The 16,384-nt window shown below is 44.3% G+C and overlaps 1 protein-coding gene and 1 pseudogene across 1 annotated transcript; both read left to right on the forward strand.

Moving 5' to 3' along the window:
- Positions 1–2,553: 2,553 nt before the first annotated feature.
- On the forward strand, positions 2,554–3,114 carry LOC147619032 (uncharacterized). Its single transcript, XM_086774396.1, has one exon. It carries the CDS (start codon positions 2,554–2,556, stop codon positions 3,112–3,114), a length of 561 nt encoding a protein of 186 aa, XP_086630522.1.
- Positions 3,115–12,318: 9,204 nt separating this feature from the next.
- Positions 12,319–12,856, forward strand: LOC147619033 (uncharacterized; annotated as a pseudogene).
- Positions 12,857–16,384: the final 3,528 nt, after the last annotated feature.

A 16,384-nucleotide genomic window follows, 5' to 3' on the forward strand; every position in this document is an offset into this window, starting at 1 on the left:
TGGCACATTGAAGGTATGGTTGAGGTTTTGGTGTTTTGAGCTTTGAGTGAGACTATAATGTTTTGAATATGTGTAATGATGATATCATTTATGTGCAGCTACATCGTGCTCGATGACAAATGCAAACTTTGTCAACCTACTCAAAGCTTGCAACGATTTACCATGTATGTCGTCTTTTTATTTATGCAAAATTTCATCAGATTCAATGCTCAATAACCAATCTTGATTCATGGATTTGATCAATTGAAAGCATGATAATAGTATCAAACAAGCTGAGATCTCCATAGTTCATACAAAATATTAAGAATGTATTCGAATAGTAGGAAAGAGTGAAAGGCTAAAAGCTTAGCTTGTTTGAATATGAGAAAGAACAAGATTCTATTTTTGAATGAAATAGCGATAGATTTGTCGAAAAGGAAAATTTTCGGTTCAATTCAGTTTGAAAAGGATCAAGCTTGTCCAAATCTGGCAAAGCCGGTTCATCTTTGGTCAAGGGGGATATTTTGCTGGTTCACTTTGTATGTTTTCCCGAGCCCTGAGCTGAAGCCTGAGCGCTCCCCTAACGGTTAACCCTGCGGCCAGCATGTTTATGCCAGCCTCTAGGACCTCTTTCAAGTTTCGAGTTCCATAATCGCCAAAGTTCAAACCCTTACTGATTCCTGAATACTGACTCCTGAGTACTCCCGAGTCCCTTTCCTGAATAGTGACTCGTGAGTCCTGAGTACTCCCGAGTCCCTACATACGCTATCTGGAGTCTGGACTCTGTGCAATCCTGCAGGCGGCCTTTCAAGTTTTGACGGGAGGCTCTCCTTGTTGTTTGCAGGTGAAAAGCTAGGAGTTTCTTCTCGTTGCACAGAAGAAGCGTGGCGGCTGGCCTTCACTTTCCGACTCCCGAGTCGTTGTCCTTTCGAAAAACCTGCGAACAGACTCAACACTGAACAGAGCCTATCAACTTTCAAGCCTTCAAGGTAAAATTACTTTCCTTGACACTCTATTATGGAAGCGAGTTTCCTGCTTTAACAGCTGAGTCAGACGGTTCAACAAGATCCGTTACTCGCCCGCCTCCACCAAAAGCCTGAATCTCATCCATCAAGGTGTTCTCAAAGTTAACACTTGTTTAGGTTACAGAGACTGAACAGAGATTTTGGAGGGAGCAAGTGGATTCTCACCGACTCTCTGCCCTCTAAAAGTGCATGCTAGGATGAATAAATAAAAAAATAAGTAAATATTATGTGATGGTGGATACGTAGGACATTGTGTATAGATTGTGATTGCCAGCCGAGCTAGCGCCTTGCCTTGTCGGTTTGTCCACACAGCAGCTCTTCAGCTCTTAAGACTTACGCATAGGTGATGTGCCCCACGAGTCTGAACTCTGAAGTGAAGGATTTGCATTGTGCAAGAGGGCTTGAGAAAGGATGGTGGCTTTGGCAGGCTGGCAGCAATGATTCATGAAGTGGAGGGTGGCTGCAAGCCTACCTACTCTCACATGCACTTTTGGGGCTACATAGTTTCTGTGTGCACTGTGGCACACCCGCAGCCACCTCATTGACACTAAGCAATGTGAGTGGTGGAGCTACTCTACAGGCCCCGCCCTCACCCCTCCTTTTTGGTTATGGATCCTCATCAGAGTTCTCTGCATGGACTGCACAGTGCAGAAGTTAGCAGCGCAGTTCATCCAGGTGTTTTTTAGCACCACTATGAAGAGGGGGAATAGCAGAAGCTGCAAAAATGGCAAAGATTTCAAAGATGGCAAAGGGCCCCTTTAATTCTAAAGTTCTTGGTATAATATTTGATAGTTTTTTGCGATTGAGTTTATAGCATGGGAAGTTTAAACACATAAGCTGATTTGTTTGTTATAGTGGCTTTGTGTCAATGGAGCCCAACAATGTTGAAACCGGTAAAAGACAAGGTATCAAAGATAACAAAAAAAGGCAAGGTACGCTTCTCCAGTGGGCTGGTCGGATGGCTTCAAAGGTTAATGGCAAAAGAAAGAAAGGTGATGTACAAAGTCAGAATACTAATTCATCTAAAGCAAGTACTACTGATGAGGTGTTGTCTAGTTTGTCTTTGCCAGAGGGATTAGAGCTTCAAAGGAGAATAGAAGCAAGAGCAGCTTTCCAACAGAGTTGGCTTCAAACATTTGACTGGCTTGTCTACGAGATGAGGAGAAAGCTAAGATGTACTGTAAGTTTTGTTTAAAGTATCCCCATCACCATAGTGCATATTCAAAGGATGGTTCCATTAATTTTAAGTTTAGTAATTTAAAAGCACATTGTAGAACACTTTGTCATGCACATTCAATGGAAGCAGTTCTACTTGAAGGGAAGGAAACTATTCAAACTAGCATGAAAAAGGTTGAAAATTTTAAAGATGAGGCATTGACAACTCTCTTTATAGTTGCCTATTATATGGAAAAAGAGAGATATGCTTTTGTTGGTTTTCCAGATATGATTAGTCTTTTACAGGATTGTCGTGTGCCATTCTCAACATCCTTGTATAATGATAACAAGGCTTGCGCGCGCAGAGATGGTATTTTGTATTGGTAAGTGTTTGATGAACACCACATTGAAGAAAGTGTTTCGAAGTCCTTTTTCTGGTGTTCTTGTACATGAATCAACTGATATTTCCAAGCATGGACACTTGATTATTTATTTGTCTTATCTTATTGATGATTGTATTCCTGCCTATTCTTTTTATGGTATTATTCGTGTGAGTGATGGGAGTGCAAAGACCATTGTTAACACCATTCTTTCAGAGCTAAAAAGAAGTAAGTTTGATCTAACGAAGCTAATTGCTTTTGGGTCTGGTGGCTGTAGTACAATGACAGGAAAGGAGAATGGTATCGCCACACTTTTTAAAAAACATGTTAATCCATACTTGACATCCATTCATTGTGTTGCTCATAGGACAGCTTTGGTTGTGTCTTCTGTAGCGAAGAATTTGGAGATTTCCAGGAAAATAGAAAAATTGGTGAATTCCATTGTCCATTATTTCAATGCAAGTGGCAAAAGATTGGAAGAGCTAAGGATCATACAAGAGGAGCTTGCTTGTCCTATCTTGAAGATGGAACACACATTTGATGTTAGGTGGTATAGCCGATCGTCGGGGCTATGAGCAAGGTGTGTTCTTCTCTTGATGCTATTCTTGTGGAAACCAAGGAAAATGCTCCGAGTATATTTGCAGAAATTTCCAGGTTTGAAATTATCTATTGTCTTCATTTTTTAGCGGATATTTTAAAAGGTATGGCTATTGTGAGTAAGATATTTCAAAAAGGGTTTGTAGATGTGACTACAATCCATGATGTTATCCAAAAGGAGATCAATTTAATTCGGCAATATTATATTGATCCTCCTGATGTTGATTGTAATGCTCTTACTTGTGACATTGATGGTTTTGCATTTGTACCGGATCATGGACCTGAGAAGGGTCACTTGTTTACATTGCGAGGAGCTCTTCATGGCAGCATGTTTTTTGACATCAAGATAGATAGGGACATACTTGGAGTAGATCTAGCATCAGCCCTTGCCTTTCAGGTATCTTTTTCGAAAGAAATTATTGCTAACCTTGAAGGATGTTTTGCAGACAATACAATATTAAGCAGATTACGAGTACTAGTGCCTGCACAACATCCTCTTCTAGAGAAGATGCTCAAGGACTATGGTAAGTTTGAGGCTCAAGAAATAGCCTCATTCTATGGTAAGGAAAAGTCTCTGGAGGTAATGAATTTTTCTTCTATCATTGATGAAGATGATTTTATTAGTGAGTTTCGGTCTTTTAAACAGCAAGCTTCAATTAGTTGGGCACGCTACAGTCTTCCTGATGTTACAGCTGCAATAGCATGTAATCCAATGTGGCGAGACTCTTATCCTAATGTTTTAACTCTGTGTCAAATTGCTTTAGTTCAATGTTCAAGTAATGCTATTTGTGAAAGAGGTTTTAGCACACGCACACTTATAAAGACCAAGTTGCGTAATAGCATGGAGTTACAGACCTTGGATGCTATTATGAAGATCAATATTGAAGGACCCTCCAAGCTATGTGACTCAGAGTTGGAGGAGAGTATGGTTTTATGGGGAGCAAAGGCTCATAGACATCTTTACACGGTGCAAGGTATTTGTAGCTTAATCATCCAATGATGAAGGTACGCTTTTTGTAGCTTAATCATTTCTTTTGATCGCTTTTTTTTCCATATTCACCTACTAACTTGTTATGGGAGTGGATGAAGTGCATTCACTTTATCCACTCCCCCAAGAGGGCTTGGTGTAGCCATTCAAAATGGTGACGGGGTTCAATTCCCCAACTCTCTCCTTGTATGTCCTCACGTGTTCAGTAATAAATATTTTTTTTATCATTTTGAGCATAGATCGTGATGTGAGAAGGATGTTTTACAGATCATGGATGATGCTTTTTTGTCTACAATGACCATGTGTGTTGTCATATTTCATGGCACATTGAAGGTATGGTTGAGGTTTTGGTGTTTTGAGCTTTGAGTGAGACTATAATGTTTTGAATATGTGTAATGATGATATCATTTATGCGCAGCTACATCGTGCTCGATGACAAATGCAAACTTTGTCAACCTACTCAAAGCTTGCAACGATTTACCATGTATGTCGTCTTTTTATTTATGCAAAATTTCATCAGATTCAATGCTCAATAACCAGTCTTGATTCATGGATTTGATCAATTGAAAGCATGATAATAGTATCAAACAAGCTGAGATCTCCATAGTTCATACAAAATATTAAGAATGTATTCGAATAGTAGGAAAGAGTGAAAGGCTAAAAGCTTAGCTTGTTTGAATATGAGAAATAACAAGATTCTATTTTTGAATGAAATAGCGATAGATTTGTCGAAAAGGAAAATTTTCGGTTCAATTCAGTTTGAAAAGGATCAAGCTTGTCCAAATCTGGCAAAGCCGGTTCATCTTTGGTCAAGGGGGATATTTTGCTGGTTCACTTTGTAGGTTTTCCCGAGCCCTGAGCTGAAGCCTGAGCGCTCCCCTAACGGTTAACCCTGCGGCCTGCATGTTTATGCCAGCCTCCAGGACCTCTTTCAAGTTTCGAGTTCCATAATCGCCAAAGTTCAAACCCTTACTGATTCCTGAATACTGACTCCTGAGTACTCCCGAGTCCCTTTCCTGAATACTGACTCCTGAGTCCTGAGTACTCCCGAGTCCCTACATATGCTGTCTGGAGTCTGGACTCTGTGCACTCCTGCAGGCATCCTTTCAAGTTTCGACGGGAGGCTCTCCTTGTTGTTTGCTGGTGAAAAGCTAGGAGTTTCTTCTCGTTGCACAGAAGAAGCGTGGCGGCTGGCCTTCACTTCCCGACTCCCGAGTCGTTGTCCTTTCGAAAAACCTGCGAACAGACTCAACACTGAACAGAGCCTATCAACTTTCAAGCCTTCAAGGTAAAATTACTTTCCTTGACCCTCTATTATGGAAGCGAGTTTCCTGCTTTAACAGCTGAGTTAGACGGTTCAACAAGATCCATTACTCACCCGCCTCCACCAAAAGCCTGAATCTCATCCATCAAGGTGTTCTCAAAGTTAACACTTGTTTAGGTTACAGAGACTGAATAGAGATTTTGGAGGGAGCAAGTGGATTCTCACCGACTCTCTGCCCTCTAAAAGGGCATGCTAGGATGAATAAATAAAAAAATAAGTAAATATTATGTGATGGTGGATACGTAGGACATTGTGTATAGATTGTGATTGCCAGCCGAGCTAGCGCCTTGCCTTGTCGGTTTGTCCACACGGCAGCTCTTCAGCTCTTAGGACTTACGCATAGGTGATGTGCCCCACGAGTCTGAAATCTGAAGTGAAGGATTTGCATTGTGCAAGAGGGCCTGAGAAAGGATGGCGGCTTTGGCAGGCTGGCAGCAATGATTCATGAAGTGGAGGGTGGCTACAAGCCTACCTACTCTCACATGCACTTTTGGGGCTACATAGTTTCTGTGTGCACTGTGGCACACTCGCAGCCACCTCATTGATGCTAAGCAATGTGAGTGGTGGAGCTGCTCTACAGGCCCCGCCCTCACCCCTCCTTTTTGGTTATGGATCCTCATCAGAGTTCTCTGCATGCACTGCACAGTGCAGAAGTTAGCAGCGCAGTTCATCCAGGTGTTTTTCAGCACCACTATGAAGAGGGGGAATAGCAGTAGCTGCAAAAATGGCAAAGATTTCAAAGATGGCAAAGGGCCCCTTTAATTCTAAAGCTCTTGGTATAATATTTGATAGTCTTTTGCGATTGAGTTTATAGCATCGGAAGTTTAAACACATAAGCTGATTTGTTTGTTATAGTGGCTTTGTGTCAATGGAGCCCAACAATGTTGAAACCAGTAAAAGACAAGGTATCAAAGATAACAAAAAAAGGCAAGGTACGTGTCAGGCGTTTTTCTGAGACGTCTTTTTGGTCAGTGTACATATGGGTGCATGGCAGTTGTGCAGAGTTTTGCTCAGGAGAGCGTGTGCACATGTTCTGGGTGGATGCTTTTGGTTTTGGGCTGGTTGCAGGTCTGTCTGGTGAAAGGTCAAATGGAGGTGATATCAACCATTTGGCAGCTCTCCGTGTGTACGTGTCCCCAAGGATTGTGGGTTGCATTTGGAAAGAGTATGGAGGCATGGGCAAAATATAGATGATAATGGCCAAGGTAGTATTGTGGGCATATGAGTGTGAAATGGGGGGAGTGGCCATCTTAGGCAAAAAAATATATATATATAATAATTAATGGCCAAAAAGGTAATGAAAGCGTGGAGCTATATTGCGCTGCCAACGCTCCATTCTGGAAGCCGGTCGAAGGTGGTGAAGGCGGCGTGTGCTGCAGAAAAGCGAAGGAGGTCGCCGTATTGCAGATGGGGGGCTCCTTAGACGCTTAGAGAGGAGCGTGGAACAGAAGGCATGCAGCCACAGTCGAAGGCTCTCAGGCGCAATCCAGACTGAAGGTGCAGAGGACGTGTGCGTGGTCGGGCTGGTGAGCCTATGGACAGTTGGCGCAGCTGCAAGACAAGCGCAGTAGGGCTGTCGTCTGGTGGCCATCGTGTAGCAGCTGGAGACCCTCCCGTGTGAAAAGGTGAACAAGGCGTGTGAAGGCGAGTGAGGACAGCCTATGGGCTGGTGAGCATGGTACGCAGCTGATGTGCTGGCGACTGGATTTGCAGAAGTGATGAGGCGCAACCTTGTGTGAGCGTGGTGAGCTAGGCGTGGAGCGCAGCTCTGGTGTGGGACAGGTTTACTAAGAAACGGCTAGTGTTGAAGCCGTATGAGCTGCTGGTGTTCAAAGGCAGAGGCCAGTGGGCTTTGAAGTGACCGCCTTGGGCACTAGAGTGCGGGGTTGGTGATACCGTAGGTACAGGTGAGTAGCCGAGGTGGTGGCCAGGCGAGTCGGCGGTCGGAAAAGGGAGAAGTAACCAAAGGGCTGAGGTATAGGAGAGAAGGCAGAGGCTGGTGGGGCGCTGCCTGTGGGAAAGAAAGCGGGTGCTGGCATCAAAGGGAGCTGCTAGCGAGGACAAAAAGGGAGCAGATAAGCTGCTGGTGATAGGTGGGCTGGTGTGGGTCGCCTAGAAGACAGGACAGTGGATAGAACAGGGTGCCGAGTGAAGCACAGAGACAGAGAAGTGTTGCTGCTTGGTGGTGGGCCGGTAGCAAAGGCAGATAAGCTGCCTGGGTTTGTGGTGAAGCTGGCAGAGGATCAGCACAGAGACAGAGAAGTGAGAGAGATGATGGTGTAGCTGCTGCTGACGACACATGCAGAAGTGATGGGTCAGAGAGGACTCGAGGGTTAGCTGGTGTGGGCGCCTTCTGGAGCGAGAGTGACCGGGTTCATTCTGGTGTGGTTGGTACAGAGCAGGCAGGCGATTATGTGGTGATTGGGGATGTGGTGTATCCTCGGCTGACAGGCCTGAGTGAGTGTGTGTGATTGGGTTGTGTGAGTAAGGCTTCTGTGTCGGGAGAAGCTTGTAAAATGTTTTGATCTGGGAATATAAAGCTGGGTGTTTGTCTTGGTTTATGGTGCCCCTGTTTTGGGCTGTCTGTCTGGCGTGGGTTGGGTGGTGAGTGAGAGAATTGTTCCAGCCGGTGGCTGGTGGTGCCCCCGTTCGTGTGTGTTATTCCAAGTTTGCGAGGTGGAAGGGCTATAGAGGCAGGTCTTTCTTTCTTTTTTTCACCTCACATCCTTCTGGTGCCCCCACTGAGGAGTGGCTCTTTCTGGTATAGTGTGACTGAGGAAAGCTCTGGCATTGTTTTGTGCCTAGAAGGGCGTGTGTTCCGCTGAGGAGAGCTCAGGGATCGTACAGGCTGTCATGATGTGGTCTTATCCGGAGTTTCATGGCAGGAAGGGAGAGGATGTGGTTGATTTTTTGGAGCAGATGGAGTTGGCATGCATTAGCAACCATGTCACAGATGAAGAGCAGGTTTTGAGATTGATGAAGATTTTCTTGAAGGGAGATGCCCGAAGCTGGCTGAAGGGTTTTGAAGCACAGGATACTGGTGTCTTGACCTTGGACAGGTTGAAGGAAGGGCTTTTGGAGCGATTTCAGCAAGTGGAGGATTCTGGTGTGCTTTGGCAGGAGCTGAGCGTCTTAAAGCAGGTACATGGGCAATCACTGGATGATTTTGTGAAGGTATTTACATGTTTGTGGGGTAAGTGGTGTATGACATTAAAGCAGGGAGTTCCTCCTATGTTTTTGAAGAAGAGCTTGTTTATTGATGGGTTGCTACCCCATTTGAGGGTCAGGGTTGAGTTGAAGAATCCCAGGTCATTTGATGATGCTGTTAGCATTGCTAGGGAAAAGGAAGGCAAGGTTTTGAAGCAAATGGAGATGGGTATTTATCCGTATGAAGGTGTTGTGTCTGCAAGGGATAAGCAGGTGAATTTGGTTGAGGTGGACAAGAGTCCTATGGAAAGCCTGATCAGACAGGAGCCTCAAAGGCCGAAACAGGTGCAAAGGGGTATGTTTTATATGCCTTCTGATTTTTTTCCAAAGTTTGAAAAGCATGTGCAGGTGGATGAGAAGCAGGTGAAGGAGCAAAGTGCATATGAGGAGTTGCCAGTGGATTCTTCTTTGGATTTGGAGGTCGTGGCTGTACATGACAGTGATCTGGAGGATATGCATGCACAGGGAAGCAACGAGGATGATGCCTTGGGATTGGCTGATGATAAGAAGGAAGAGGAGCTGGATACAGGATGCTTTGAGGATGATTCTTTGTCAGATTCTGCAAGGGTGGAGGATGGGGTAGAGACTTCTGATGAAGTGAAGATGGCTTGTGATGCGGATGTGGAGAACGTGGAGGAAGACTCCATCATTATGGATTTTCTGGGACAGCTGGATGGTCTGGTACCTGCGATGGATGATGTGGATGGATTAGGTGTTGAGGAGTCTTTGGACGATGATACCAGGGGGGTTGGCAACACTGAAGAAGGTATGCATGTTGATTTGGCTGATGAAGAGCGTTGTGAGGTGAGTAGTGTGCCTGAGGATGATATCTGGGAAGTTGCTAGCCTGGATGAGCAGGAACCAGAGGTGGAGATGGATGCTGATATGGCTGAGAGCGTGGCAAAGGCTTCCTTACGTATTGCTGAAATGCTGAAAGCAAAGTGCATGGAGGACAAGGGTTCTGAGCCAGTTGAGTTGGATGGTTGTGAGGAGATGCCTGAAATACAGGAGCTGGAAGTGCTGGTGGACATTGCTGATAGAAAGGACGTGGATTTTGGTGTGCAGAAAGGTCAAGATGCTGAAACCTGGCCTTCATTGGTGTTGATGGATGGGATGCTAAATGCTGGGATGCCACAGGTTTTGAAGACGAGGAGGTTTATAGTGGGTGAAGTGGACATGGATGATTTTGTGATACGTGTGGTTGATGTTTGGTGTGCAGTGATGCAACCATGGTGTTTGAGGGATACTGGGGAACGGGATGGTGAGTTGCTTGCGTTTTTCTGAGACGTCTTTTTGGTCAGTGTACATATGGGTGCATGGCAGTTGTGCAGAGTTTTGCTCAGGAGAGCGTGTGCACATGTTCTGGGTGGATGCTTTTGGTTTTGGGCTGGTTGCAGGTCTGTCTGGTGAAAGGTCAGATGGAGGTGATATCAACCATTTGGCAGCTCTCCGTGTGTACGTGTCCCCAAGGATTGTGGGTTGCATTTGGAAAGAGTATGGAGGCATGGGCAAAATATAGATGATAATGGCCAAGGTAGTATTGTGGGCATATGAGTGTGAAATGGGGGGAGTGGCCATCTTAGGCAAAAAAATATATATATATAATAATTAATGGCCAAAAAGGTAATGAAAGCGTGGAGCTATATTGCGCTGCCAACGCTGCATTCTGGAAGCCGGTCGAAGGTGGTGAAGGCGGCGTGTGCTGCAGAAAAGCGAAGGAGGTCGCCGTATTGCAGATGGGGGGCTCCTTAGACGCTTAGAGAGGAGCGTGGAACAGAAGGCATGCAGCCACAGTAGAAGGCTCTCAGGCGCAATCCAGACTGAAGGTGCAGAGGACGTGTGCGTGGTCGGGCTGGTGAGCCTATGGACAGTTGGCGCAGCTGCAAGACAAGCGCAGTAGGGCTGTCGTCTGGTGGCCATCGTGTAGCAGCTGGAGACCCTCCCGTGTGAAAAGGTGAACAAGGCGTGTGAAGGCGAGTGAGGACAGCCTATGGGCTGGTGAGCATGGTACGCAGCTGATGTGCTGGCGACTGGATTTGCAGAAGTGATGAGGCGCAACCTTGTGTGAGCGTGGTGAGCTAGGCGTGGAGCGCAGCTCTGGTGTGGGACAGGTTTACTAAGAAACGGCTAGTGTTGAAGCCGTATGAGCTGCTGGTGTTCAAAGGCAGAGGCCAGTGGGCTTTGAAGTGACCGCCTTGGGCACCAGAGTGCGGGGTTGGTGATACCGTAGGTACAGGTGAGTAGCCGAGGTGGTGGCCAGGCGAGTCGGCGGTCGGAAAAGGGAGAAGTAACCAAAGGGCTGAGGTATAGGAGAGAAGGCAGAGGCTGGTGGGGCGCTGCCTGTGGGAAAGAAAGCGGGTGCTGGCATCAAAGGGAGCTGCTAGCGAGGACAAAAAGGGAGCAGATAAGCTGCTGGTGATAGGTGGGCTGGTGTGGGTCGCCTAGAAGACAGGACAGTGGATAGAACAGGGTGCCGAGTGAAGCACAGAGACAGAGAAGTGTTGCTGCTTGGTGGTGGGCCGGTAGCAAAGGCAGATAAGCTGCCTGGGTTTGTGGTGAAGCTGGCAGAGGATCAGCACAGAGACAGAGAAGTGAGAGAGATGATGGTGTAGCTGCTGCTGACGACACATGCAGAAGTGATGGGTCAGAGAGGACTCGAGGGTTAGCTGGTGTGGGCGCCTTCTGGAGCGAGAGTGACCGGGTTCATTCTGGTGTGGTTGGTACAGAGCAGGCAGGCGATTATGTGGTGATTGGGGATGTGGTGTATCCTCGGCTGACAGGCCTGATGAGTGTGTGTGATTGGGTTGTGTGAGTAAGGCTTCTGTGTCGGGAGAAGCTTGTAAAATGTTTTGATCTGGGAATATAAAGCTGGGTGTTTGTCTTGGTTTATGGTGCCCCTGTTTTGGGCTGTCTGTCTGGCGTGGGTTGGGTGGTGAGTGAGAGAATTGTTCCAGCCGGTGGCTGGTGGTGCCCCCGTTCGTGTGTGTTATTCCAAGTTTGCGAGGTGGAAGGGCTATAGAGGCAGGTCTTTCTTTCTTTTTTTCACCTCACAGTACGCTTCTCCAGTGGGCTGGTCGGATGGCTTCAAAGGTTAATGGCAAAAGAAAGAAAGGTGATGTACAAAGTCAGAATACTAATTCATCTAAAGCAAGTACTACTGATGAGGTGTTGTCTAGTTTGTCTTTGCCAGAGAGATTAGAGCTTCAAAGGAGAATAGAAGCAAGAGCAGCTTTCCAAGAGAGTTGGCTTCAAACATTTGACTGGCTTGTCTACGACGAGGAGAAAGCTAAGATGTACTGTAAGTTTTGTTTAAAGTATCCCCATCACCATAGTGCATATTCAAAGGATGGTTCCATTAATTTTAAGTTTAGTAATTTAAAAGCACATTGTAGAACACTTTGTCATGCACATTCTATGGAAGCAGTTCTACTTGAAGGGAAGGAAACTATTCAAACTAGCATGAAAAAGGCTGAAAATTTTAAAGATGAGGCATTGACAACTCTCTTTAAAGTTGCCTATCATATGGCAAAAAAGAGATATGCTTTTGTTGGTTTTCCAGATATGATTAGTCTTTTACAGGATTGTCGTGTGCCATTCTCAACATCCTTGTATAATGATGACAAGGCTTGCGCAGAGATGGTATTTTGTATTGGTAACTGTTTGATGAACACCACATTGAAGAAAGTGTTTCGAAGTCCGTTTTTTGGTGTTCTTGTAGATGAATCAACTGATATTTCCAAGCATGGACACTTGATTATTTATTTGTCTTATCTTATTGATGATTGTATTCCTGCCTATTCTTTTTATGGTATTATTCGTGTGAGTGATGGGAGTGCAAAGACCATTTTTAACACCATTCTTTCAGAGCTAAAAAGAAGTAAGTTTGATCTAACGAAGCTAATTGCTTTTGGGTCTGATGGCTGTAGTACAATGACAGGAAAGAAGAATGGTGTCGCCACACTTTTTAAAAAACATGTTAATCCATACTTGACATCCATTCATTGTAATGCTCATAGGACAGCTTTGGTTGTGTCTTCTAGCGAAGAATTTGGAGATTTCCAAGAAAATAGAAAAATTGGTGAATTCCATTGCCCATTATTTCAATGCAAGTGGCAAAAGATTGGAAGAGCTAAGGATCATACAAGAGGAGCTTGCTTGTCCTATCTTGAAGATGGAACACACATTTGATGTTAGTGGTTGAGCCGATCGTCGGCTATGAGCAAGGTGTGTTCTTCTCTTGATGCTATTCTTGTGGAAACCAAGGAAAATGCTCCGAGTATATTTGCTGAAATTTCCAGGTTTGAAATTATCTATTGTCTTTATTCTTTAGCGGATATTTTAAAAGGTATGGCTATTGTGAGTAAGATATTTCAAAAAGAGTTTGTAGATGTGACTACAATCCATGATGTTATCCAAAAGGAGATCAATTTAATTCGGAAATATTATATTGATCCTCTTGATGTTGATTGTAATGCTCTTACTTGTGACATTGATGGTTTTGCATTTTTACGGGATCATTGACCTAAGAAGGGTCACTTGTTTACATTGCGAGGAGCTCTTCATGGCAACATGTTTTTTGACATCAAGATAGATAGGGACATACCTGGAGTAGATCTAGCATCAGCCCTTGCCTTTCAGGTATCTTTTTCGAAAGAAATTATTGCTAACCTTGAAGCACGTTTTGCAGACAATACAATATTAAGCAGATTACGAGTACTAGTGCCTGCACAACATCCTCTTCTAGAGAAGATGCTCAAGGACTATGGTAAGTTTGAGGCTCAAGAAATAGCCTCATTCTATGGTAAGGAAAAGTCTCTGGAGGTAATGAATTTTTCTTCTATCATTGATGAAGATGATTTTATTAATGATTTTCGGTCTTTTAAACAGCAAGCTTCAATTAGTTGGGCACGCTATATTCTTCCTGATGTTACAGCTGCAATAGCATGTAATCCAATGTGGCGAGACTCTTATCCTAATGTTTTAACTCTGTGTCAAATTGCTTTAGTTCAATGTTCAAGTAATGCTATTTGTGAAAGAGGTTTTAGGACATGCACACTTATAAAGACCAAGTTGCGTAATAGCATGGAGTTAGGGACCTTGGATGCTATTATGAAGATCAATATTGAAGGACCCTCCAAGCTATGTGACTCAGAGTTGGAGGAGAGTATGGTTTTATGGGGAGCAAAGGCTCATAGACATCTTTACACGGTGCAAGGTATTTGTAGCTTAATCATCCAATGAAGAAGGTACGCTTTTTATAGCTTAATCATTTCTTTTGATCGCTTTTTTTTTCATATTCACCTACTAACTTGTTATGGGAGTGGATAAAGTGCATTCACTTTATTCACTCCCCCAAGAGGGCTTGGTGTAGCCATTCAAAATGGTGACGGGGTTCAATTCCCCAACTCTCTCCTTGTATATCCTCACGTGTTCAATAATAAATATTTTTTTATCATTTTGAGCATAGATCGTGATGTGAGAAGGATGTCTTACAGATCATGGATGATGCTTTTTTGTCTACAATGACCATGTGTGTTGTCATATTTCATGGCACATTGAAGGTATGGTTGAGGTTTTGGTGTTTTGAGCTTTGAGTGAGACTATAATGTTTTGAATGTGTAATGATGATATCATTTATGTGCAGCTACATCGTGCTCGATGACAAATGCAAACTTTGTCAACCTACTCAAAGCTTGCAACGATTTACCATGTATGTCGTCTTTTTATTTATGCAAAATTTCATCAGATTCAATGCTCAATAACCAGTCTTGATTCATGGATTTGATCAATTGAAAGCATGATAATAGTATCAAACAAGCTGAGATCTCCATAGTTCATACAAAATATTAAGAATGTATTCGAATAGTAGGAAAGAGTGAAAGGCTAAAAGCTTAGCTTCTTTGAATATGAGAAAGAACAAGATTCTATTTTTAAATGAAATAGCGATAGATTTGTCGAAAAGGAAAATTTCCGGTTCAATTCAGTTTGAAAAGGATCAAGCTTGTCCAAATCTGGCAAAGCCGGTTCATCTTTGGTCAAGGGGGATATTTTGCTGGTTCACTTTGTAGGTTTTCCCGAGCCCTGAGCTGAAGCCTGAGCGCTCCCCTAACGGTTAACCGTGCGGCCTGCATGTTTATGCCAGCCTCCAGGACCTCTTTCAAGTTTCAAGTTCCATAATCACCAAAGTTCAAACCCTTACTGATTCCTGAATACTGACTCCTGAGTACTTCCGAGTCCCTTTCCTGAATACTGACTCCTGAGTCCTGAGTACTCCCAAGTCCCTACATACGCTGTCTGGAGTCTGGACTCTGTGCACTCCTGCAAGCAGGCGGCCTTTCAAGTTTCGACGGGAGGCTCTCCTTGTTGTTTGCTGGTGAAAAGCTAGGAGTTTCTTCTCGTTGCACAGAAGAAGCGTGGCGGGTGGCCTTCACTTCCCGACTCCCGAGTCATTGTCCTTTCGAAAAACCTACGAACAGACTCAACACTGAACAGAGCCGATCAACTTTCAAGCCTTCAAGGTAAAATTACTTTCCTTGACCCTGTATTATGGAAGCGAGTTTCCTGCTTTAACAGCTGAGTCAGACGGTTCAACAAGATCCGTTACTCGCCCGCCTCCACCAAAAGCTTGAATCTCATCCATCAAGGTGTTCTCAAAGTTAACACTTGTTTAGGTTACAGACTGAACAGAGATTTTGGAGGGAGCAAGTGGATTCTCACCGACTCTCTGCCCTCTAAAAGTGCATGCTAGGATGAATAAATAAAAAAATAAGTAAATATTATGTGATGGTGGATACATAGGACATTGTGTATAGATTGTGATTGCCAGCCGAGCTAGCGCCTTGCCTTGTCGGTTTGTCCACACAGCACTTACGCATAGGTGATGTGCCCCACGAGTCTGAACTCTGAAGTGAAGGATTTGCATTGTGCAAGAGGGCCTGAGAAAGGATGGTGGCTTTGGCAGGCTGGCAGCAATGATTCATGAAGTGGAGGGTGGCTGCAAGCCTACCTACTCTCACATGCACTTTTGGGGCTACATAGTTTCTGTGTGCACTGTGGCACACCCGCAGCCACCTCATTGACGCTAAGCAATGTGAGTGGTGGAGTTGCTCTACAGGCCCCGCCCTCACCCCTCCTTTTTGGTTATGGATCCTCATCAGAGTTCTCTGCATGGACTGCACAGTGCAGAAGTTAGCAGCGCAGTTCATCCAGGTGTTTTTCAGCACCACTATGAAGAGGGGGAATAGCAGAAGCTACAAAAATGGCAAAGATTTCAAAGATGGCAAAGGGCCCCTTTAATTCTAAAGTTCTTAGTATAATATTTGATAGTTTTTTGCGATTGAGTTTATAGCATGGGAAGTTTAAACACATAAGCTGATTTGTTTGTTATAATGGAGCCCAACAATGTTGAAACCGGTAAAAGACAAGGTATCAAAGATAACAAAAAAAGGCAAGGTACGCTTCTCCAGTGGGCTGGACGGATGGCTTCAAAGGTTAATGGCAAAAGAAAGAAAGGTGATGTACAAAGTCAGAATACTAATTCATCTAAAGCAAGTACTACTGATGAGGTGTTGTCTAGTTTGTCTTTGCCAGAGAGATTAGAGCTTCAAAGGAGAATAGAAGCAAGAGTAGCTGTTGCAACGAGCCTCTTCTTAGTTAAACACATACCAAATGCTTCCTCCAGCATTCTAGCATAAAACAGTCCTTTAAAAGAAAACAGAGGTTCTATGCA

This window comes from Cibotium barometz, chromosome 34, assembly GCF_041138505.1.
Source record: "Cibotium barometz isolate CiBa-2024 chromosome 34, ASM4113850v1, whole genome shotgun sequence".
In the NCBI taxonomy this organism is placed as follows: Eukaryota; Viridiplantae; Streptophyta; class Polypodiopsida; order Cyatheales; family Cibotiaceae; genus Cibotium; species Cibotium barometz.

Bases quoted from the DNA above. Each gene is read 5' to 3' on its own strand.
- LOC147619032 (XM_086774396.1), top strand. From the start codon at position 2,554: ATGAACACCACATTGAAGAAAGTGTTTCGAAGTCCTTTTTCTGGTGTT.